At 43.5% G+C, this 24,919-nt stretch overlaps 1 protein-coding gene across 2 annotated transcripts in view; it reads right to left on the bottom strand.

Moving 5' to 3' along the window:
• wnk4a (WNK lysine deficient protein kinase 4a) overlaps positions 1-24,919 on the bottom strand; it is a 27,075-nt gene extending 2,156 nt beyond the window's left edge. The window contains exons 1-18 of one of the 2 annotated variants that reach the window (XM_059003008.1): positions 23,716-24,919; positions 12,732-12,904; positions 11,709-11,929; positions 11,229-11,386; positions 10,117-10,205; positions 9,393-9,612; positions 8,526-8,925; positions 7,957-8,096; positions 7,358-7,431; positions 6,890-7,031; positions 6,239-6,355; positions 5,584-5,757; positions 4,972-5,026; positions 4,496-4,636; positions 2,745-3,730; positions 2,402-2,492; positions 1,021-1,450; positions 185-390 (exon numbers count right to left, since the gene is read on the bottom strand). In XM_059003008.1, coding sequence (XP_058858991.1) covers positions 185-390; positions 1,021-1,450; positions 2,402-2,492; positions 2,745-3,730; positions 4,496-4,636; positions 4,972-5,026; positions 5,584-5,757; positions 6,239-6,355; positions 6,890-7,031; positions 7,358-7,431; positions 7,957-8,096; positions 8,526-8,925; positions 9,393-9,612; positions 10,117-10,205; positions 11,229-11,386; positions 11,709-11,929; positions 12,732-12,904; positions 23,716-24,351 — 4,453 coding nt within the window. In that variant the 5' untranslated portion in view covers positions 24,352-24,919. The remainder of the gene's footprint in view (positions 1-184; positions 391-1,020; positions 1,451-2,401; positions 2,493-2,744; positions 3,731-4,495; positions 4,637-4,971; positions 5,027-5,583; positions 5,758-6,238; positions 6,356-6,889; positions 7,032-7,357; positions 7,432-7,956; positions 8,097-8,525; positions 8,926-9,392; positions 9,613-10,116; positions 10,206-11,228; positions 11,387-11,708; positions 11,930-12,731; positions 12,905-23,715) is intronic. The other variant, XM_034058146.3, reaches the window with a different exon arrangement.

Here is a 24,919-nt window from a genome sequence, read left to right as displayed (position 1 = left end):
TTTTGTCGTTAACGAAAAAAAAAAAAAACTTTCTGTGGGTAACGTATTGTACCCGTTTCGATCTGGGAACTGTAAAAGACGTTGGGGACAGGGTGTTAAGAAGACTGAAATTAATGTAATGCTTTTAATGATTGAAGTGCGAGCTCCTAGTACTGTGCACACAGGAGGGCGGGTCTCAGTGTACCTGCTGTCTGCAGGACCTCCAGCCTCTGCAGGCTGTTCCGGCGGGAGGGGGGGAAGCCGCCCCCCTTGGACAGGCGTCTCTGACGGCTCGACAGCATGGTGGCGGGGGACACGACCCCAGGCCGGGGTGCCTTCCCCATCTTCTCATAGAGCTCCTCGATCTCCCGCTTCTGTACGGCCTGCAGCACCTGCACTTCCGTCAAGTGTCTGGGGGAGGAGCGGGAGTCTTATTACAAACAATACAAATTAGACGCAATCATTTTTTTTTTTAGGGAGTGGGCGGGGGTTTGCGATGGGCTGATGGGGGTCCAGTCTGAAATTCGGCCTCCCGGACACTAGGAGAAGATCCTGAACCGGCAGAGAGTTCTCCTTCGCCAGGATCTGCAGGACCATGATGGCTGCCAAGTTTGTGGGCCGCCATCTTGGTGAAGGAAGGAAGCATAATCTCTGCAACTCTAGTCGGAGGTTTGGCTGATTACAGGGCGGAGCTCTGGGTACTAAAGGGAGTGTGCTGTCTTACAACTCTCTGTAGGAAAGTGGAGCTAAAAGAAGTGATGGGTGAAAGTCTGAGGCGCTATAATCACCTTGGAGTGTGTTGTGTTTTGTCTTGTTACAGACTGAAAGAAGAAGACTGTTGGATACTTAGGACTGACAGCCACACTAGCTGGTAGTTTTATTTTATTTTGAGGGCACCAGCACCGGCCTGCTTCGTGTTTTCACCTCCTTCTATATACTTCACTGTGTATATAAAATGAATCTATCTGTTTTTTGCGCCCGGCCATTCACAAGCTTATTATAAGCCCTTGCTGTGGCAGCCGATTCAGAGGGCAGACTCACTTGTCTCTGAGGCTCTGTAGCTCCTCCCACACGTCCTCGCCCTCGCTCTCCGTGTCATCGCTGCTGATGTAGTTAGTGCTACGGGAACAGCGCAGCCACACGCTCAAGGGCGTGCCGTACTGAGGGCTCCCCACGCTCTGCTCCGACGTCTTCGTCTCTGCCTCGGCAATGTCCAGCCCATCTCCGGACGCCCGGTCGGAGCAGTGCTGCTCAGGGCCGCTATCGGAGTCCGTGTCGCTTCCCGGCCGGGTGAAGCTGCTAGCTGTCCGGCTGCGGGAGGTGCTGTCCTGGGAGTCGTCCTGGTTCTCAGTGCTGCTCTCCGTGTCGCTGTCCTTGGCGAGGGCAGCACCGGGGTCAGGCGCTGGGGGGTTGACTTTGGTCGGCGACACCTGAAATCTCCCGACGACGACAGGCGGTTTGTTTTCTGAAACTGCGACAAGTGGGAAGCATCAGAAAGTTGTGAGCTTTAGCAGTGGTGTAGTCCTGTATCTGAAGGTACCGGAGCGCCACTAAAATATAGATTTTCTTAAAACAAGAATTATAATACAAATTCATGTTTTATTTATGTACTGAATTTCAAGTGTTTCCACAAAGTGTCCATCTTCTCAGAAGGCTTTGTCTGCATGTCAGTGGCAGAACGATGATGTCTGAGCCGCCTATAGAAAATAGTAACGGAACTGCATTCCTACTTTATTTATGAATAGGAAATAACCACCGATTCCTAAGGCTTCTATATCGGTCCGGTTGAGACGGTCCTTGCTTGTGGACACCTTATGTCCCGCAATGGGACAAAGAGGATTAAATTAAGTAACTACAGTACATCGTTCTGCAGTTAGACCCAGTAATATACTTTCACTCTGATGATATAGATGCAGTAAAAAAAACAACTGAAGTGTGCCTGAGAGTCCCTAAATTACAAGAAAGAGTTAACCGGGCAGGACTTTTACATTACTTTACTTCAACCAAATCCAAAGACAAAAAACTGCAATATGAAGGCTAAAATGTCACATATTGTATAGTGATAGACAGAGTTTGCAGCAGTTTGAAAGTAGAAATTTGCCATATAGAACAACCAATGAACGAGGACCCCAGTTCATTTCCAAAGTCATTTAAACTGACCAGCGCGCATTCGTTTAAACTATCACAAGGTGGCAACACTCATTTCTTGAAATACAGACAGAAACCAGCTGTAATGTACAATTAGGGTTCTGTCATTTTAAAGATGTGGGATTCAATAAACTTTTTGAATCTGGTGGGGGAAACACATATGACAAAAATATAATAAGCAGAACAAATGTGAAATGCGGACTGGAATAAGTAAGTCATCAGCAATGATATTTCAGTACTTAACGCGCTACTTCAATTCATCTAAATCTCCTACCTTCACAAATCGGAGACAATCTGGTTTTTTCTCTCTCTGAGGATTCGGCTACAAGAAATGCAGATAAAGTCTGTGGGCTGGTCGATGGCGCCTATTATGATTTAAAAAAAAAAAAAAAGCTTTAGGTTTAGTAGTGGTCCTACACGCAACACCCTTTTAAGTACTTTCTGTACTCGGTATCCCTCAATTGCTCCTTGCTGCCTTTCCATATAAGGAGCTTTTCACTGCACAGTAACAAAATAACATGACCATATTTCACAGTGCATTAAATTCACTTGAGTGCCGGATAGCAGAAGCAGCGGCATGAGCTGCCATGCAAACGGATGCTAGGGTCGCCACTTACGCTGTTGCAGACAGACCCTTGGGTAGGGGCTGAGGAGGCAGGGGATTCCACAGGGCAGGCAAGCTGGGAGGAAGGGGTTTCGGGAAAGAAGAAGAAGAGAGGGGTGGGACTCCCGGTCCTGTCTGGAAGAAGGGGAGGCGGTGGGGTGAAGGTCTGGATCCGGTTGAGCAGGGGGTTGGGCAGAGGAGGAGGAGGAGGCGGAGCAAGCCCCGGGTTGTGACGGTGCGACTGCCCCATAACTGGAGATGGAGGAGCCAGCTGAGGAGTGACTGGCATCCCATGGAAAGCTGCGGACATGGATACAAGCCCTGTTTCTTTGGTTGCGGGCTCACCAGGGTGTGGGGGGCTTTGAGAGACCGTCTCTGGGGTCTGGTACAGATCGGGGAGCCCCGTTTGACCGGGAATGTACGCGGAATTGGCAGGGAAAGCTTGCTGCTGGGCGTAGGCTGGGGGGTAGGGCTGGTGTGGAGGCAGGTGGTTCGACGTCTGGTGGAGGTAACTGACCGCTGGGGGCATTCCCTGGGGCAGAGTGCTGGTGCCAGGGGCAGCAGTGGGCGACATAAAGGACTGTGCCACGCTCATAGCCAGCGAGAGGACGTTAGCCAGGGAGAAAAGGGGCTGGGTGGTCACATCCGGCCACATGCAGGGTTGCTGCTGGGGTGAGAAGTTGCCCTCCAGTCCTTGGCTCAGCAGCTCTCCTTGGTAAGCCTGCTGTAAAAAGTTTGGTTGATTTGGAGACAGAGAGGAACAGGTGAAGGAGGCGCTGTGGAGATTGCTGCTGGAGAGCTGGGATAGGGGAGGTGGTGTCTGCCTGTGCTGAGGAGAGCCGGTGCTTATGGGATACAAGGGGAAGTATCCTCCCTGAATGTAGGCCTGTGAGGGGTAAGGCTGCGTAGCTGGCACTGCGTCAACTGGCACTGACGCAGGCAGGGTAGTCATTCCTGGGTGATAAGGGGTGCCCGTCTGGTAGTAGAGGCTTGTAGACACTAAAAATAGTCAAAGAAGGTATGTTAGCAAGATCCATGGAATACGTCCTTATGACACATCACCGTCATGAGTTTAATCAGATTAGGGTACATGCTGTATTTGTTGCCTTTAGTAAGTTTTATCAAACTTGGTCTAGCGTGTTCATTATCACTATTGACACAGAATAACAAATAAAAACAAAGCATTTTGAAATTAATTTAATCTGACCTGAGGATTTGTCTTTACTGAAAGTAAAGTCAATGGGCTCTGACGTAGGGAAATCATTGACACCAAACTGCAGAGCCATTAACCTCAAGTTGAATCAGATCTTCCCAGTGTTCTGCAGAACATTCATTTTCATTTTCCACTGTAAACACCAGCTTACCGGCACCTGTACTTTTCTCCATCTTAATGTCTTAAACAGTACTGTACACAAGTTCTTAATGTCTAACGTTCACATTTCAGAAAACAAACGGGGCATTTGCTTCAGGCTTGGTGTGTACATCAAAATCGTACATGTCCTCTTGTTCAGGTATAGTTATATACAGCACTGAAGTCTCTGTGAGTCCATTGAGGATAGAATTACACTTCCAAGACTCCCATAAACATAGAGACAAGTGTGTGTTTTAAGGTACTGGGGCCGTACTGAGCAATAGGTCTCTAGCACACATAAGGAGTTGTTAATACCTTGCCAAGACCTTAAGTCTGCTTCCTTTTTACAGGAGCCACTCAGTTAAATGTTGACAAGAACGCAATCCTTCATTTCTGTTGATAGTCTGTTCTACCTGGAGCCGGGGGATGGGGCTGGGGCCTAAGCGGCTGGCTGTGTGAGGTAATGTCTGAGAGGTCCTGCTCGGGGAGCAGGCTGTCTACGTCGTGCCTGACTGGAGACGGCGTCTCTTGGCTGGGGCTGGCACACCCGTACTCTGAAAGGCAAAGCAAATCAATCAATAACAATAAAAATAATAATAATAATAACATGAAATAATAATAAACAGACCTTCTCATAAAGATTTCACACCAAGCTGAGCCCAGACTGTGTGGACTTATTCGACCATGAACATCACAAAATATAACAAAATGTATTTTTAAACATGGGCACTGTTGATGTATATATGCTTGATACACAGGTGGCCACACCGCACGCACCCATCTTTACTACAGTATCGTACAGTATACATTTCATTTGCTGGTTGTGTGTAATGCATTGCCAACAAATGAACTACAAAATTTAAATAGCATTCCCCCCAGACTGCCTTACCTGGCAGAGACGAGGATGACAGGGTGCGGGAGAGTTCATGCACGCGCAGGTCTGGCTGCAACACAGGAAAGCATTCAATTGGAGTTAAAACTGCATTTATACAAACTGAGATAACAACACCAGGCCACCACGGTGCTATGATTATCCAGCTTTCACAATTGTAGAAGTAACTCAGAGATCAGCTGGAAGAGAATCTACAGCGCTGGCCAAAAGTTTTGCAGCACCTACAATTTTAGGATTGAGACATAATTTAAAAAAAAAACTATATGAACATAATGTAGATCTTTTATTTAACGTCGTGAAAATAAAATAAACTACAAAATGATCTCGCAAAAAAAAAAAGTCTGCCGGAAACCATAATAATACTAGCACAGAAGTATTTCGTGTTAGATTTTGAAATGTCAATTTTTTTTTGTTTAAATTGTAGTCAGTTTTTGCGTTAAGTATATGGGAGAAAACTACAAAGCGGTCTAATTCATCAGGTTTCATTCGACTTTATGAAGCAAAATTAGTTAATTCTATGGAGGGTGATGCAAAACTGTTGGCCATAGTACTAGTCGGAACACCACTGGGTTACAGTAGCCCATTGTGAATGAGGCCTAGGCCACAGACCTGGGAAGCGGATAGTGCACTGGCCCCACTCAGGTAAGGGAGCCTGGCCCCTCCCTCTGTCTCCAGTATCCCAGGAGGCTCCTTCTTCATCAGGGCCTCGGAGCGGTTGATTATGGCCTGGATCTGATGGATGAATCTGTCTTGCTCCGATGGCAGAATGAACTCATTGTGTTCCTGAAACACACCGCCATGAAAACTGTGAGAGAGTCTCCAGTCACTGTGAGTGTGAGTGTGGATGCATACAGTGAGCCTTTTACTACGGGAATGTTACATACCTCCTTGTAATCAATCTGAGTGACAGTGTTCCTGTAATAATTAATTCCAACCCCCGATTGCATGTTTCAAGATGGTCAGAAACAATGACGCTAGACTGAACTGCGGATTAGTGTTTTGTGTACTGACCGTAGTAAAAGGCTCACTTGTCTGCTAACCACAGCATTATCCTATTGGAGTTTGATTTCATTATGAAAGCAGACCAGGGCTGTCTATAAAACGTTCCTGATTGTCAGGGTTGTAAAAGAGGTTATCTTTGATAATGATTCCAGAAGATCACAGTGATGGCGCCCAGACTGATGCAAGCAGACAGGGGTCTTTTCTTCATGTTCCCAATAGCCACTGACACAGAGTGAAGACAGCACCTTGACGTGACTCTCACCATCACTGCCGCAATGTCCTCTGGGTTGTCCCCGTCCAGATCGAATTTGAACGTCACCATTTTGTTGTTGTACGTCTGAAGCTGGCACTCCACCTCCCGATCCACTTTATCAGAGACCTGCGAGGGAGGGAGAGTGGAGAACTCAGGAAGACATTCCAGAGAAACAGGGCTTACACTTTCCAGAGAAACAGGGCTTACACTCTACAATGTTACAAGGGAAGGTGTGGTTGTGTATTTCCTTTTTCTTCTGTTCACATGTTGTAAGCTCTCGGTGTAAATGCGAGCTTGTGGAAGGTTACTGATACAGACCCATTCTTTTTTTGGGGTATGATGTCTGGAGGTTGTCAGCCTCTTGGACTCTTCCTGTGTCTTTGATATCTTATTAGCAGGGTGTGTGTGTGTGTCAAATGTATGAATCGTGCACTGTCAAATAAGGCCCAATGAACATACAGCAATACAGTTTGGTATTCTGGGTACCGTTTGTAGCCTGTAGCGAGCTTCTCGAAGAACACCTCAAAACAGTCAAACTGCATTTTAATCATAAAAAACACAACTCTGACAAAACTGGTGTTTTTTGTGAATCGGGCCCCCATTATAATTTCACAAAAAACAGGTGCACTGCAAACAGTAAGCTGCGGCCTGCTGTCTTACACTGATAATGCGCAGTCTAGATTTCGCTCTCCGTCGGTACAGCTTCCCAGAGGAGCGCCTGGCGTGTGGTTTCACACTCCTCTCCGACGCTGACAGGCCTTCGTAGCCGTCGCTCAATCCTGACGTCACATCGGAGGCGTAGCTGTGGAGGACACAGGAGCGAGCTACTCAAACACTACTCTCCTCTCTCCTCGCCTCCTCTCTCCTCACTCCTCCTCTCCTTTCCTTCTCTCCTCTCCTTCTCCTCTCTCCTCTCTCCTTCTCTCCTTTCATTCTCTCTCCTCTCCTCTCCTCCTCTCTCAGCTTCCTTCTGCTTACCGGTATAATTCCACACTCAACAAGTTCAGAAAGGTTTCTGACTAGCAAAGCTCATTGCATTGAAGTTATTTTTGTTATCTAAGCTGTAAGAAGAACTTGTGTATTTTGAAGTGAAGCTCGTAGCAGTTTGAGAAGAAAGAAAATGGTTACCTGTCCAGCAGAGAGGAGAATCCGCTAATAGGTCCAGATGACAATCTCTCTGACTGCAGACTCATCGCAATGCTCTGGGGGAATGCAAACAGAAAACAAAACGCTTCATTTCACCTCCTGACCAAACAGGGTTTTTTTTGTGTGTGTGTGTCCCGTACACCCCCTGGTCATTTTACTAAGACCTATCTTCCCTGGTTCAGATTTGGCGTCTCCTTGAATTATGTTGATGATGTTATGGGACACGAGAGTGCTTAAAAGCTATGGGAGCAGTCCGATTGTCTACCAGAAATGGGAGAACATGGAACATTATTATTATTATTATTATTATTTATTTCTTAGCAGACGCCCTTATCCAGGGCGACTTACAATCGCAAGCAAATACAAATACATTGTAACAAGTGTTACAATATAAGTCATACAATAAGAACAAGAAATACAATAATTCTCAAGTGTGACAAACCACATAGCAAGGTGGCCAGGCAGTGTTAATACAAACTGTTTTTTTTTTTTTTTTTTAATTAGCACAAGTTGAGCAATGTCACATGATTATTGCCCCCCCTATTGGTTATTGGCCCCCCTGAGAAGGAGCTCTAACACACCGAAGGGAAGCGGAGGGCAGGTCTGGGGGGAGTCTCGCTGGAGGGCTCTCCCACTGAGTTGTTGCTGCACGGCTGCTGTAACCTGTCCTGGGAGTCCTGCAGACCGGAGGAGCTGAGGTAGCCGTCTGTCTCACAGTCCGCTGTCAAAAGGTAACAAACACAACAAAACACAATGTCTCAAAAACAAGAAGAAGTCAACAGGACGAGCATTGTGCCTTCATCGCTAAATAATTCGACCGACTTAAATTCACATGAAAGAAAGACCTCTTATTAGCGAACTAAAGTTGGCCAAATCAAGGAAAGCCACAAGAGAAATACATGAAGTTAAAAAACGAAACTTCCTTATAAATACAGCTTTTTTTCCAAAGATTTTGTTTATTAAACTTTTTTTTATAAAGGCTCTGTTGGAATTTCAATATTCAGAGTAATCTCAATTTAAACAGACAGAGCATCCATCCAAGGAGGCTAGGAGTCGACAAGAGAAATGGTGTGAGAAAAAGTGTTCACCCTGAGTGTCTCCCAAACTCTACATGGAGAACATGTCTACCGCAACTATCTATTGAGTCCACCTGTAATGGCGGTCGTTCCAATCTTACACGTGGCGGAGGAGTAGCTGGTGTGGCGGATGAGGTAGAGCTGGTGCTGGTCTGCCTCGGGCTCCTCCGGCTCGGGCAGGAAGGAGGCGTTGATTCCGGAATCAGACGAGCCAGTAGCTGCGGAGGGGGCGGGGCCAGGGGTGAGGGCTCCTCCCTCGGACTGGGCGGGGCTCTGGGAAGAGCACATCTCCTCGATCGCCCTCAGCAGGCTCTGCTGCTTCTCCTCCTCCTCCTCCTCCTCCTCCGCCTCCTCTTTCTTCTTCTCCTGCAGCCGCTTCTGCTTCTCCCGCTTGCGTTTGATGGCCGTCACCCGGTCGCGGATAGCCTTGCACACTACCTTGTAGTCCGCTTCGCACACAAAGCCCAGGACCACCTGCCAAAGCACAGGGGAAAAAATTAAAAACAAAAACTACTACACTGCTGTCCAGAAATACTATAGATTCTTACAGTTTAAATATTTTATAGGAAACTATAAAATTATAGATTTTTATAAAGTAAGATGCAAAAAAAATAAAACAAATTAACTAAGGCACAGCACATATATCGTTCAACACAGACAGGTAAGCCAATCCGTCTCTTCCAGTCCAGGTTTTTGTTCACGCAATTTTATTAAACTGAACGTATGAAACCCTCTGACCATATCCTAAAGCAATTAATCATTGCCTCTGGCTTTCTCCCTCAACTGCTGTTCCTCCCTTATAAAAGTTCACCACAGTATTTACCCATGATTACTCTGGTTTGCCATGTTTTTTTTTATATGCTTCTCCGCACCACTCCGTGCATTACAATGCTTTCACTTTTACTGTGTGTGTGGGGGGGGGGGGGGGGGGGGGGTCTTACCATTTCCTGGGCCACCTCCTCTGCCAGGTCCTTGTACAGCTCAAACAGGAACTCGATGGCGTTGTTGTCCTTGTATCTGCCGTGAAGCTTCTTGGTATCGTCCATTCGGAGCCACAGCTTGAGGGCCGACTTCACCGTGTCATCCTCCTCAGCCAGCTCCACGTGAACCCCGTTGTCTTCCTGGAAGAAGGAGTGTTCTAGCAGGTCCTGAATGGTGTACCTGCAGGCACCGGACAAAAAGACAATCTGAAAATTCACGTTTCTAGAACCATGACAACCCCCCCCCGCACCCCCACCCCCCTGCCCGTGGTTTTTAACATAAGGCGGGCATTCGAGGACTGAAAGGGTCATTGTGATTAAAAACCCCTAGTGATCGGTGAACAAGCAAACAAAAACTCAAGCAACAAGCCTTTGGTAAAAGTCACCTGCCAGATAGAATCAGTATTTATAAGCGTTGATATTTTACACAGTATTAAACATGTAAAATACATTTTAGTTTCAACAATGCTTCGCTTTTGGGATTAATTAGAACTTTGCAATTCACTGCTGCTCATTTATGATGCTACATATTCCTATTCACGAATTCCAGGAATTTCTCCACCACCTCCCCCCCATTATTAACTACCAAAGAGACAGCACACAATACCTTTGAATAGGGCATTCATTGCCTCCCATACAAGAGCTCTATTAGACAGTACGAATGTAGAAACAATGGCTTCATTACCGCTCATCTTTATTCATGCGGATGCACCCCTCAATGATCTCTTTCAGTTCAGGGACCTTCACTTTGAAGAAGCTGTCTGGCTTCATTCCCTGCAGACAAACACAACATGGCTTAACCTTTATTCTTATTAATTATAACACCACATCTGGATTTATCAAGCCCCTTCTCTTCTACAGAATATTATTATTATTTAGTCATTCAGCAGACGCTTTTGTCCAAAGCGACTTAGAGATACTAGGGGGTGAACTATGCATCACAACTGCTGCTGAATCACTTACAATAGGACCTAGGTTTTATGTTTCAAAAAACATTTGCTGTTGGTCAGACAGACCATGGGAGTGACCTACAACACAGGAAAGATACCAACAAGCAAGACAAAAAAACGAATATCCTTATCAGATAAACAGGGAGCATTGTGTTTTTTGATTATAAAGCCGTAGCTAGCACTCTTCTTAACAAAAAAAAAACTTTGCTAACGTATTAGCAAGTCAGGTTTTTGCTGTATAACTTGACATGCAGAACGACTTACTTTGGAATATCTGTGCTTCAAGGCAATGATCCTTATGTTCGACACGGCTCATTACAGAACCAATTCATTTCCAATTCAACTCCCAGGCTAACAATTCCACATAGTTCATGGAAAGTTTTTTTAATGGATGACTAGCAATGAGGATTAGGTTACAAGTCATTTGTTTTCAGGGCCGCTGGCTATACTTGGACCTGTTCTATAAAATACAAAAATAGGACATCGGTCTTTACTATCTAAAAATATAATGAGGTCTTTGCATTTTTTGCTCATGCAATTCAGCCAAAGTTAATCTGAAAGGCTTGTTTTAGGGTTTATTATAATAATACCATAACATTTTACTGGCCTGTTTTTTTTTTATTTTAAATGACTGTATTGTATAGTAAAGCCTCCGTTAACTATTTTAAACGTTAATTAAAAGTCCACCGTCTTCTTAGCTTTGCCCGATCGTGATCGTTGAAAGGGCTTTTAGATCAGGTAGTGGGACACGTGTACGCATGACCATGCAATCGGACAAGCAGCACGCCGTTAACTTGCTTCTGCGTTACACAAAGCAGCATCCTGCGTGTAAAATGCAGTTACTCACGCTGGTGACTTTGCGGTAGATCTGAGCTGCGTTCTGGCACTCTGAGTAGGGGTATTCGGAGGTTGCCATTTCCAGAATGCACATCCCAAACGCATAGACATCCACAGCCTCGTCGTACTTCTCCTCATACATCTCCGGAGCCATGAACTCAGGTGTCCCTGAAGAAACATTCACCCCGCGTTATCACAGAGATGCAAACCCCCAATTGAAAAATATTACACTGGGGTCCTGATCTGGTTACACACAGCACTGGGATCAATATAGTGGCATAGCACTAGCCCTAGAGGTCATACCATTAACAAACCATTATGTCAACACTGTGATGCCATTCAACCTCTAGATTGTCCCAGATCCATTGCATTGAAATGCTAGTGTCCTGCATGCATTGCCATTGAAGATCATTAGATGGCTAGGGATTTGAGCATTAAAAACACTAGATGTGAATCTCTGTTGGAATCCGTGGAGCTCCGTTGGGGTTACCTATGACGCTCTTGGCGAAGGAGGCACACTTGAGCGTGGCCAGGCCCAGGTCCCCTATCTTGACGGAGCCGGTGGGGCCGGTGATGAAGATGTTGTCGCACTTGAGGTCTCGGTGGATGATGGGAGGAGAGCGGGTGTGCAAGAAGTGAAGGCCCTTGAGGATCTGTCGGCTCCAGCGCTGCAGCAGCTTCAGCTTCATCTCCTTGAACCTCTTCAGATACCTACAGGGGTTTGGATCGCAGGTTAGGGTTTGGATCGCAGGTTAGGGTTTGGGGTTGGGGTTGGGGTTGGGGTTAGGGCTGGGTTTTGGTTTGGGGTTGGGGTTAGGTTTTGGGTTAGGGCTCAGTTTGGGATTGGGGTTGAGGTTAGGGCTGGGTTTGGGTTTGGGGTTGGGGTTGGTGTTAGGGCTGGGTTTGGGGTTGGGGTTGGGGTTAGGGCTGGGTTTGGGGTTGGGGTTAGGGCTGGGTTTGGGGTTGGGGTTGGGGTTTGGGGTTGGGGTTAGGTTTGGGGTTAGGGCTGGATTTGGCGTTGGGGTTAGGTTTGGGGTTAGGGTTGGGTTTGGAGTTGGGGTTTTGGGTTAGGTTTGGGGTTAGGTCTGGGTTTACGTTTGGGGTTAGGGCTGGTCTGGGGTTGGGGTTAGGGCTGGGATTGGGGTTAGGGCTGGGGTTGGGGTTAGGGCTGGGGTTGGGGTTGGGGATGGGGTTGGGGTTGGGGTTGGGGTTAGGGTTGGGGTTAGGGCCTTCAGTGACAAGGACTGTCACGGTGACCCAGAGAGTTGAACTGGGATTCAAGTCCAGGATATTTGTGCTAACGGCTCTAGACCAAACTGCCAGTCCATAAATTAATCAAAAGACTAGATAAATAAAGACAGTGCATAAGCAACAGGCGGATACAGTGATTTCTGCATCCGAGATTATTAATATCCTTAAGATAGCCAGAGCTGTGTGCGGGGTGGGGATTGCTGCGGCCAGGGGGAAAAAAATTATTGGACGTGCTTAATTGGGGAGAAAAAAAAGCACTCACGTCTTGAGCGTGCCGGAGGTCATGAGCTCAGTGACAAGGAGGATGCACTTGTGTCCCTTCAGGGTGGATTTCCAGGAGTCATAGAAGCGCACGATGTTGGGGTGCTGCAGCCCCTTCAGCATCTCCACCTCCTCACTGAAGCGCTGCCTCTCCGCTTTACTCAGCTTTCGAGTCTGAAGAGAAAGAAACCCGGAGGGTCATTGCAAGGGTGGAAATGAGACCCCTCCACACAGCAGTTAGATCCACTCCTGGTTTTACTAGGTTTAATCAGACACACCTGAGCTTGTTATATGTACACTGTGGCTGATCAAGCTTGTATCACAACCTGGAATGGGTGAAACTGCTAGGCAATAACAGTGTCATTTCCATCCTGACATCGTCCATTTTGTAACAAAGCATGCAGGTTATACACAAGACTGTCAGCAACATAGGAATTGAAAATTTATAATTTTTGACTCTTTTGCAAGCTGAACTATTTCCGTCTACATGCAGATACGGTCACTCGGACAAACCTCATGCTAGAAATTCTACAACCTAGAGTAAAAAATATATATACTCTGGCTAAAACAAAATACCCAAATGCTTGTACAGGTTGGAGAAACTAAAAGTTACTTTTCTGTTTTATTAAAAAAAAAAAAAGGATCACTACAACCACACTGGAACTTGTTTGTTCCCACGATAGTGCTGTTCGTATAAGACTTCTATTTGCTCACAAGCCCGGAAAAATTAGAACGCAGATTTTAATTCTGAGAATTCAGCCACAGAAGCGAACACAGCTCGTCATTTAAACAAAATTCTGTCATGTGACCAATTTGCCCTGCCTCCTGCATTGAACACATTTGCTGAAATTAGTTTATAATGTTGATTTAACAACACAAGCACCTTGACATTCTTGCTTAATTATACCAGCAGGTGTCACATTATCATGTTCTGGGGGTTGTGAGTGTGGGGTCCTTAAACAAACCCATTGAACGCATTCTCAAGTATGTTAAACACCTTGTTTAAGTGCAAAAACTTTCTGGAAATACACAACATTTGCATATCAAAGGCGTGCAAAATCCAATTGAGTTGCTGTGTTTTATGCTATTTTTTAAAATTATTTAGCCAAATGTTCGATAGAATATTTATTAATGTTGAAGGCGAACCCAGGAGGCTAATGGGTTAGTCTTTTTGTGAGGGAGAAGCATTGAGTCCACCACTTTCAAAACCAATATTAAAATGGCATAACTTTGAAGTCTGTGCCATTTGATGTGGTTTGAGGACAGTACGGCGGACTGAAAGAGATTTGCAGGGTGCTGGTTTGCAGAGTTTGGGGTTACAGCCTCTGATTAAATAAGTACGTAGAATGAATAATGTGTTGGAAAGAATTAAAAAAAATAATAAAATACTGGACCGCAAACAGGTTGAAAGTCACGTTTTGTCAGAAGCTGTGGTGAATGCCAGTATAACTTCTGTTAATACGTTACTTATTTTCCTTCAGTTGTTGCCCAGGTTTTATGACGAGTATTTGAAATACTTTTTTTTTTTTTTTTTTATTAACTGAATGGACCCAGTTGCCCTTTTTCGCTATATATTATCCTGCTGGTGTTTTTTCCTGAGGGGAAAATGAGAAAAACCAAGATAAAAAATCTAGTTTGAAAAAAAAAAAAAAAAAAAAAAAATAGAACAATTAAAAAATAAAGTCTTAAATGATAAAATTGGAATTAAAAGACACACAAAAAATATGGTTTAATTGTAAAATGTAACTGTGTAGGCCATTATATATAAATGCGAAGAACTGGAGTCTCTTTATTAGCCCCCCCCCCCCCCCTCTCTCTCTCTCTCTCTCTCTCTCTCTCTCGGCCATGTGTTTGAATGAGCCAGAGGGTCCCAGATGTTTCTTCAGCTCAGCCACGATTTATTACACAAGTCTCACGCCAATCATTTCTCCTTCTTTGTGCATTGCTGTGTTTTTGCCTGGATTGTGGCGTCAGTAAAAACATTTCTTGATGATTTGTGGGTGACCCTTTCGTAACTAGGCGATTGTAATTGTCTGTGTGCTTTTTTTTTTGGTTACACAACTAAATGAATTGCAATATTCAGCCAATAGCACTTCAGTTAAAAGGAATGTAAATAAGCAGGCCAGCTGCATACACTGCGGAAACGCAATAAACATCCAGGATGTATACAAAGCTATCAGCTGCACCGCATGTTGTCTTAAGATATGATGTCTTTGCTTAAATGGCAGGCACAGACTTTTAGGTTTAAATGTCAAGGTGATAAAGTAACAAAGCCAGAGCAAGCCACTATTGCAATCAGTCAGATACTTCAGTTTTTCTTGGTTTCAAATAAGTAGGACTTATTAAGTACTTGCACTAATGGCATCGTATGGTCTTTAGTGCAGCCTTTTAGTAAGCCTAGTTTTTTTGGGTTTTGCTGTAATCAAACTGCAAGGGTAAGCACGATGCCAGCCAACATTCAAGTTTGCAAATATATACGAGTATAAGCAATCAATGCACAAGAGTTCCCAGCTGCACGTGGCTTTAAATGTATGCTATCAACACACAACAGATGCTGCTGATTAAGCAATTCGGCCCATCTCCCAAGCAACAATGAATACTGACGTACATTCCCTAAAGGAATCCAGCACTGCTCACTGCAATCACGAGCAGTGGAGAGCTACATCTTGCAGGGTTTTCAGCTCGGGCATCTGAAAAGGACAGAAGCGCTGCATGGCATGGGGAGCTGGTATTTATTTATTGATTTCTTTGTTTGTTTTTAGTCAATAACGAGTATTTAATGGGCTGGCAGCAATGCAATCCCACCCTAACTCTCTAATTGTAGGAGTTTTTCCGCACCACATTGTATGCTGGATGAAAGTGCAACAGCGGTCAGCTGAGATGCGTTTCCAGTCCAGGCCAGTTCCACAATCCTTGGCTCATTAATACAAGCCTGAAGGGCACAGGACTGAGAAGGAGATGCAGAGGATGGATTTGCAGCAGTGTGGAGTAGTGGTTAGGGCTCTGGACTCTTGACCGGAGGCTCGTGGGTTCAATCCCAGGTGGGGGACACTGCTGCTGTACCCTTGAGCAAGGTACTTTACCTAGATTGCTCCAGTAAAACCCCAACTGTATAAATGGGTAATTGTATGTAAAAATAATGTGATATCTTGTAACAATTGTAAGTCACCCTGGATAAGGGCATCTGCTGAGAAATAAATAATTTGTGTCTCTGTGCAAAAAAAAAAACAACTAAAAACTGTTGCATAACTTTAGCATCAATTAAATGGGATACGACAGGTTCTACTGTACAGTAAAGACATAATAACCGTGCCTGTTCGGGACAATACTCCTTCAACACATTGGCATACTACAGTTTCTTAAACAACCCCTTACCTCATCAGGGCTATTTGAAATCAGGATAATGTGCCACAAGCTTACTTCTGCTGCTAGGTTAGATACACTCCGGACAGCACTAGAGAGATGCTCAAAACAGTCATTTTAACAACGCTGGACAGTATTTAGTAATGTTTCAGTCAGACCAATATATGAAGCACTTTGCTGCTGCTACATGCACATGCGAAACAGGAAGAGTTTTTATCCTTCATAAACGAAACCAAAAATCTCAACTGTGAATCAATAGGGGACTTGTGTGGGGATGGAATTCCAGAGAGAGGAAATACAAACAGCTTTTAAAATAGGCTGCAGTGTTGTGTAAGGCCCTATATATATATATATATTATTCCAGTTCCAAGAAGGTTACCACACTGTTACTGTCTGTTTGTTTTAATGGTCTTAAAGATATACTACGATATTTGTTTCAACTGCATAACTTTGTACTGTACAAATAATTCAGCTCTGACCTTCCCTTTAACTTCTTTTCTGTGGCACCTCTTGCTGTGGGGAACCAATATTGAAGGATGTGTTTATTATTAGCCAGTAAGTCTGCATTTAACCTTAATTAGATCATGTGACACACTCAGCCCGAAGACACCTACAGTACCTCCTCTCTTATGCAAAGGAAGGCAAACAAAACTAAACAAACTGAAAACACTGGAACAGTCTGTTCTTTAGCATTACTTACAAGATCTCCCTTGGCTTCATACTTTATTAGCCTGCATACTTCAAGGTTTATTAAACTGCAAAGCCGCTGTGGCTTACATAACAGCAGAAACGGATGAATATTAAAATGATATATGAGCGAAAGGTGACCATTGTAAAATAAATTATCTGGTTTATTGCACCCTAAATATAGTTTGTCCTTTTGCATAAACCTTTAAATGTTTAACGCGGTATATTTGCATTCCGACACATGCATTCTAACCTTGAATTAACCAACCTGTAGAATTATCTAATCGTAAAATAACAAGGGTGCATATTATTTTTGTGTTTGTTTTATTATTATTATTATTTTTTTAAATGACCTTTTAACCTTTTGTTTTTTGTTTGTTTTTGCATTAGGTACAAAATAATGTTCCTGTGTTGCAAACTGCACTGCATGAAGCTATAAGCGTTGTAAATCAAACTCTCTGTGTAGCCATTTCTATCAGTTCCTGGCTATGGGGGGGGTTGTCCACTGGGGCTCTACAAAACCACTTTCCTCAGGCCCCTTTCCTGCAGGCTTACACGAAGCGGAGCGAGAGCTCGGTGCTCACTGTTTTCATTCTAGCCATGCCTGCAGTCAGCCCATTAAATCCTATAGACATGTGCTGGCTCTCCATTTACAAACACCCCCATGGATATTTATAATCCTGATGTGTTTTAAAGGGGAGTTTCACCAGCTACACACAAAGACAGGGCGGCTTTGTGTTCATGCAGTGAAATGCCTTTAAAGCTCATTAGGGGGACAGAATTAGGGAGGATCTTGACACCAGCCTTTTCATATGTCAGCAGTCATTTGGGACATAAACAGCCTCTGTCTCTTTCCCAGGTCGGTGGCTCTATACACACCAGGTACACCCACTCTCTAGAAATCCTACACTCATCCAATCGGACGCATTACTATTACAGCATTGACAACACATTTATATTAGGCGTCTATTGGTGCAATGTTATCTTAATTTATTTCGCTTGTGCTCAATTTATGGGACTGGCACAAACATTTTTTTAAAAAGATCTTTCAGTGTCCCGGGAAGGCATACTAAAATTCAGGGACACCTTCCTCAAAACCGGGACCATCCGGAGAAAACAGGGACACGCGGCAACCCTAGCTATATTGCAGTCCTGTAACTGCTAGAAACTAACTGTTCATGCCTCTGAATATGAATTACCCCCATGAGACTATCGTTTGAACTTTTTTGTTGCCCAGAGCATAAAGCAAAGAAATGGAAAAGTTTACTGGCTGTGTATACATATGCAGAGCGAAAATGTCGAAACATCTGTCGGAACAGAACGTGAATAAGAGCAAGCAGAAAAAAAAAATTACTTTCCAAAGCTGAACCGACTGTCTGGAGGCAGTTGTTTTTGTTACACAGAGAATTGTGAGGGTCTGGAACCAACTCCCCAGTAATGCTGTTGAAGCTGACACCCTGGGATCCTTCAAGAAGCTGCTTGATGAGATTCTGGGATCAATAAGCTACTAACAACCAAACAAGCAAGATGGGCTGAATGGCCTTCTCTCGTTTGTAAACTTTCTTATGTTCTTATGGTACTGTATTTAACAGCAAAATAAGTCGCAACAGTGAAATAGCATAAGGAGGCAGTTTTTTTTGTTGGATTGAATCTGTATTAAATCAAAATAATGGCACCGCCATAACTTACGCCATAAACTTTAACTCAGGGTCTGAACTGCAATACATCCTGTTAGAGCAGCTACAAGCAGGGGAACGTTGTAGGCTGTTCTGCTTCCACACTTGAGAATGCAAAAACCAAGCAACGTGGGGGAAGCAGGAAAAAATAGGAGAATCTGATCCAAACTCTTTTTTTCATTTTGTTTCCAAGCGGTTTGGATCTTATCCCAGGCTTTCCACGAGACCACACTAGAACCGACATCCAACCTGAAGTCATAGTTTGCCATGCTGTGAAACTTATTGCCAGCACAACCTGTGTTGACCTTCCAGTCCATAAAAAATAAAAAAAAAAGTTACACTGAGCTCGCTGTACAGAAACGCTTGTGTGTTCTGTGAAGCGGTGATTATTAACTAGCGTATTGTTACTGTTAGCCTCCCTGTTTACAGTCTGCAACCTCAGTCCCAGCCAAGGAAAGAGGTAGCTCTGAAGCACCTGACCTTGACCTGAAAAATCAATATAACCCTGCTTCGATATCTGTTCAGAATTGTATGAAGCAGCTGCTAAACGTCGTGGTGCACTTATTGATTTTGAAGTGACTCGAGGTCCCAACACGACGTCACTTTCAGAAGGATTTTGGATGGGGTTTGTTATATTTGTTTTACTGAGGATGCAGCGTTGTTTTCAAATCAATAAGTCCTCTTGGTAATTTGCCTCTACTGCTTCCGTTGCTAATACCTAGAAAGCTTGAAAAGATTTCAATGACCAGGAGTCGTGTATGTAACGCTCACTAGAGCCTTTTGGATCTGAGAATGATTCCGTTTTTACACCACAGCTGCGGTCACAAGAGGGTACAGCGTTTTGGAACGATTTTAATAACTACATTTTTGACACTGCTTCTGGGTCATATCGGATTTAATTAAAAAAATTCCATTCAAAGGGGTAGAAATCCCTAAAATCACCCAATTTAACCGCAAAAATAGAACCCCTACTGATACACTGCAGGTAACATGCATTGCATTGTGTACAGTATATACATTTACATTTAAGCGGACAGAAGAAAGACAAGGATGCAAAAGGTCAACAGAAACTTAATCTTTAGGGAAAGGAATGCAGAGATGCTTGTTCTATTCCCACGGCAGCGTTTCTAAAACACGAACCAGCCCCCGGAGGTGTGCTAGCTAGCATAACATCACCTAAATACACTCTTAAATGGTTTTTTTTGTGCCAAAAGAATTTCACCCTACAGCATTTCATCAAGCGCCTCGCATTATTCTTCTGATAGCTTATTGTGATTCCTGCAAATTCAATCTATTCCTGTAGACGTAAGCGTGCCTCCTGCACTGAGTCTAAAGAGGTCGGACCAGTCACTGGGATAAGGGACTCTTTTAGTGAATATCTTTATCTTTTTATGCATCTATGAACTCCCTGAGGGCTCTTTAATTTGACAGCTCTGTGCGCAGAAAATAACAAGACTTAAGGAGAAACCAGAATGGAATGTACTAACAGCACCTAATTGCATCAATTATGTTCTTTATCAATGGGGCTACTTAAAATCTATTAATGACACTACTCTATATTAAAAGTTATTACGTGAATTGGTGATCATTAACAAGCAGTTCCTTATCATTTTAATGTCATGTACTACACTTTGCTCACCCGATACCCTCCCATTACAGTTTAAAACAAGGTACAGTTGTCTCCAACCAAACGTGTTTTTCTGACAGATGAAAAGTCTGGATTGCAAAATTTGCTTCTGGCCTGCAAAGCTGTAGAATTAGCCAACAGAACATTCAACACAGTTCCAGCTAATCAGAGCAAAGCAATAGAATATTAACCCTTGCAAAATGTATCCCTTCTCCTGGGTGATGTGTGACTTCATGATTTATGGAAAGGGTGCTTAATTAATGAACTGCTTTATTTTCCAAGTTTTTTTAACACTTTTTTGGGTCAGGAGAATGGAGAAGGACTGACTGTTCCAGGAATCAAAGGAACACTGAATTGTTAAAAGTTACGGAATTGTTGGCAGGGGTTAGGAGGGAGGTAGTGGGGTGGGTATCAGAACACTTTGCCATTTGGAATGGAAACTAATCAATGACGTATTTTACAAGTTCCATATGATATGGAACTGTACTAATATTCGGTAAAATAAGAACTTTTACTTGAAAAAAAAAACATTCTAATTTATAAATTGAGTTTTATGATATGTACTTTGACTCAACGAGATTAACCAATTCCGACACATTTTGATAGATTAAAGCAACTTTGTTCATTTAAGACCTTAATCTTTTGAATCCATTAAAAACCCTCATTTTAACAAGGGGGGGGGGGGGGGGGGGGGTCATGTGAGCACGAGGTGGAACATTGTGGAAGCATTTCGGATCAGCTGCCAGCCTACTAAATAGTTTTGATCCAAAATGACGTCCAAAGAAAACATTTAGAACCTTGATTTGGAGCCCCTTTGTGAGGCTTTGTCAAGCTGAGGGAACACAGAGTCACTCTGTGGCTTGGAACTTGGTTTCAGAAACTAGGTTTCAAGATACTGCACGGCACACCAGAGGAGACTTGGAGTTTGATACAGCAAAGTCACTGACAGACCAGAGCAGAGAGAATGCAGGGTCTTACTAGGTTTATTTCATTATCAGTCAGGACAATGGTAAACTGTTAGAAACACCCCTTTTCCAGAGTTAGATTCACGATCAAAGTAACTACTGTGCGGGAGCCAAAAACCTCAAGCTGAATTAAAGAATTGGACTAAAACACTGCAAGTTAACTTTCAGGCAATGAAATGCATCAGCCCCTCACTCAACGTCATCTGCATTTACAATGCACAGCATGCTGTAATTCAATTCTGACCATCTGGTAATGGTTTAACTTGGAATAGTGTTTTTAAATCAGTGTCTGGGGGGGGGGGGGGGCTGGCACACATGGCATTTCACCATGCTGACAATAACAACGAACACAAACACGGTAAACAGAAATCACATGGCGTTCAGAAGTGTTCACGACGTTGTCCCACCTGCAGAAGAAAAGCAGAACTGTACAACAACACATTTTACGTGTCTGTTATAGTGTCAAAATGTCAGGGCATCTACTGAAAGCCATTATATGAATCAGTATTTATTTTCTTTTAATTCTTATTTACACTGCATCTCCTTTACAGAAAACTACAATGGCATTCTGGCTGTTCATGGTGGTCCTCCACCCTTTAAACTCTTCATAGCTCCTAATATGAACTGGAATGCAGCTGTGGGGCTGATTGTCACCTGCAATGCACACAGACACACACACACACACACACACACACACACACACACACACACACACAAAGGTCTCTTCTTCAGGTGAAAGTAGAAACTCAGTAGTTTTATTTTCATGCTAAAGCCTAAAAAAAAGCGTTGTGGTATTTTGGATCAGTTTTTTGTTTTAGCAAACATGGATCAAGTGGATCTCCAGAAAAATAAAAATTGTAATGAAGCAATAAAGTGCACTTGACATCAGTTTACATGATGACTGATGTAGGGATAGCGAGAGGGATTGTGGGACAGGGGCGCAGTTCAATCGATACCCTTAAACAGCACTTCATACAGACCCGAGAGCGCTCTTCGGCTGTCCAGCCATTTGAAACTACAACACCACCAGAAAACGCTGCGATACTTTTCTGATTCTCTGTTTTCTGACAAAACTGCTAAGCTCTGCAAATTAGAACTTCCCAAACCACAGAGCTATATTCTCAATAAGAACTCTCCCCATTGTGAAATTGTTTTTTTTTTTGACAAACCTTATTTTGGCTTGAAATGAAAGTCATATTTGAATAGGATTTTTAAAAAAAAATTAAAATGTAATCGCCAGAGATGAAGATGTACAAATTAGTAAGAAATAACTGATCCCGCTGCATGATAGAACATGCATTGCAAACACTATCGTTTTCCACCTTTCGGATACATCGCTGCTACTTACACCTGCTAGATTTCTACATACTATCAAGTACACATATGAGACATTACTGCTACTTTCAGTCTCTGTAACAGTCTGCGTAGTTAATATACACAATCGCTTGGGAATAATAATTACTAGAAAAATAAACAAGTACAAAAAAAAAGTTTGCACTGATGCAAATTTTATAGCAGTTCTTCATCCTGTCTTATTGACATCGACAAAACCATGCCTGGAATTACTTCCAGCTAAATCCGACGGGAATACAACCCAAGACAAAGTCCCATGTGACGTCAAACCACAGCCAAACGCACCGTGGTTTACACTGATAATGACACCTTGTCCGTAGACAAAGTAGATGTAAATATAGAGGACTCGAAACACAGATATAATAATACAGGGTGGTTATATATATATATATATATATATATATATATATATATAAAAAAAAAAGTCACTTGACTACTTAATGGATATTTCAGTGTAGAGCAAGGGATCGGAAGCAATACTCTACAAGGACTACAGTCCCACTGGCACACAGCTGTTGCATGTAAGAGCCAGTACCTCTCTTAAGATTACAGAACATACAGAATACTTTTGAGAGTAATCCTGGAATCCTCCTTCAGGGATCCGAGTGCAGAAGGTTTTGTTGCACAAACTTGTTTAGCAACATTGTTTCACTCACACCGCATCAGAGGACGCAAACAAGTTTATGAAAGCTGACAGCAGGGACCGAATGAATTGTGTCTTTATAACTTGCATTGCTGGGGCCATAAGTTCGCGAAATATTGGTTGGCTGTACCGCGGATAAAAAACAAACACACGATTGTGCGCACTTGGGTTGCTGAAACAATTTCTTTCACCTTTGGAATAGGGAACATACCGTATAACTTTAAGGGTACCTACAGTAAAGTAGGTTAATCAAAGGGACAAGTTATTACACGCCTATTTACAAAACTACTTTGCAGTACTGCTGCACTCACTTTACAACTGCATACACACCATGGGTATGTGTGCGGTATATTTTTGTAGCAAGCTCGTGCACAAACTGTTCATCATAACAAATTATTATTTCTTAGCAGACGCCCTTATCCAGGGCGACTTACAATTGTTACAAGATATCACATTATTTTTACATACAATTACCCATTTCTACAGCTGGATTTTTACTGGAGCAATCTAGGTACAGTACCTTGCTCAAGGGTACAGCAGCAGTGTCCCCCACCTGGAATTGAACCCACGACCTTCTGGTTAAGGGTCCAGAGCCCTAACCACTACTCCACGCTGCTGTCAAATAAATGCATGCGGTATTGCATTTTCATACAACATCCATAACGTGTTACCTGTAGTTCGCACCATGCCACCTCCACCGTGGTTTCCGTGTCCAGACCCTTGTACACAGTCTTGAACGAGCCCCTCCCGATCTCGATGTTGAATTTCAGGTACCTGCCATCAGGTGAGATGGCCACCGCTTTGGTCTCGATCTCCTCCTTCTCTTCTTGTTCCCATGTACTCTCAAAGGGAGCCCGTGATAAAATCACTTTTTGGTGTTTTCGTTGGCTGGTTTCGTCCTCCGAGTCCGAACTGATACCCAATATGTTATTCTGCACCATCGCGTCCCTGTTATTATTGTTGTTATTAAGCGGCGGGGCATGGTTGTGCTGCGCTCTTGGCGAGTTGGTGACGGGGAAAGGCAAGGGACAACCGAGAGACGGCGAATCCGCGTCCTGGCTTGTTTCTGTCAAACGTGTCTCTGTTGAGCAAGGTTGTGGTTGAGGGCCGCTGGAAGGAGACGCATAAACTATAGGCTCTAGTTCCGTGGCGTTAATTCTATTAAACCGGTACGAGTTTTTTCTGGAGCTGCCCGAGTGTTTTCGCCTCCGCGGCGGTGCCACAAGCGGTAGCAAACACGAATCTTCATCCGAACCCGAGTTTAAAGGGATGCCGCGGACAGCTCGATCCACTTCGGTTTGGGACATGATTTTGAGACTTGTGTAGTATGCTTCCACAAAGCAGCAACGTTTGCTTAGTTATTTATTTTACACAACAAATATTAAAAGGATCTTGAAACGTGACATTGCACGCTCGCTGTTTTACTACTAGAGCAACAAGTCTGACCGACTTCGCTTATCATCATTAAGGTATATATATATATAGTTACAGTTGAATCACCTTCTTTCCACAACCTTCTTTGGTTTTTATTTGGAAAAGTATGCATGTAACAAATTTCTTCAAATATAATCTCCTGTCTATTTATAATACGACTTTTTTCGCTTAAAGAAAAACTTCAGTCCGCTGAAAGCTGCAGTAATAATCAAACCTGTTTTACGGGTTAATTTATATTTGTTTATAAAATATAAATAAAAGTCTATATACACTTAAAAAAAAAAAACAAAAAAAAAAACAACTCTTCTTGTCGTGTTTTGATACAGTCTATGTATACATCCCAAAAGCTTGCCGTCCTGAGAGTGAGAGATAGGTGCTATCACTGGCACCAGCGCATAGTCCGTCAGTCTGCAGATTGGAATAGCCTAGCATGTGCTAATG

The sequence above is a fragment of the Acipenser ruthenus genome, chromosome 28, assembly GCF_902713425.1.
Source record: "Acipenser ruthenus chromosome 28, fAciRut3.2 maternal haplotype, whole genome shotgun sequence".
Taxonomy (NCBI): domain Eukaryota; kingdom Metazoa; phylum Chordata; class Actinopteri; order Acipenseriformes; family Acipenseridae; genus Acipenser; species Acipenser ruthenus.
The sequence above is the reverse complement of the archived record's forward strand: the minus strand, read 5'-3'. Positions and strand labels throughout refer to the sequence as shown.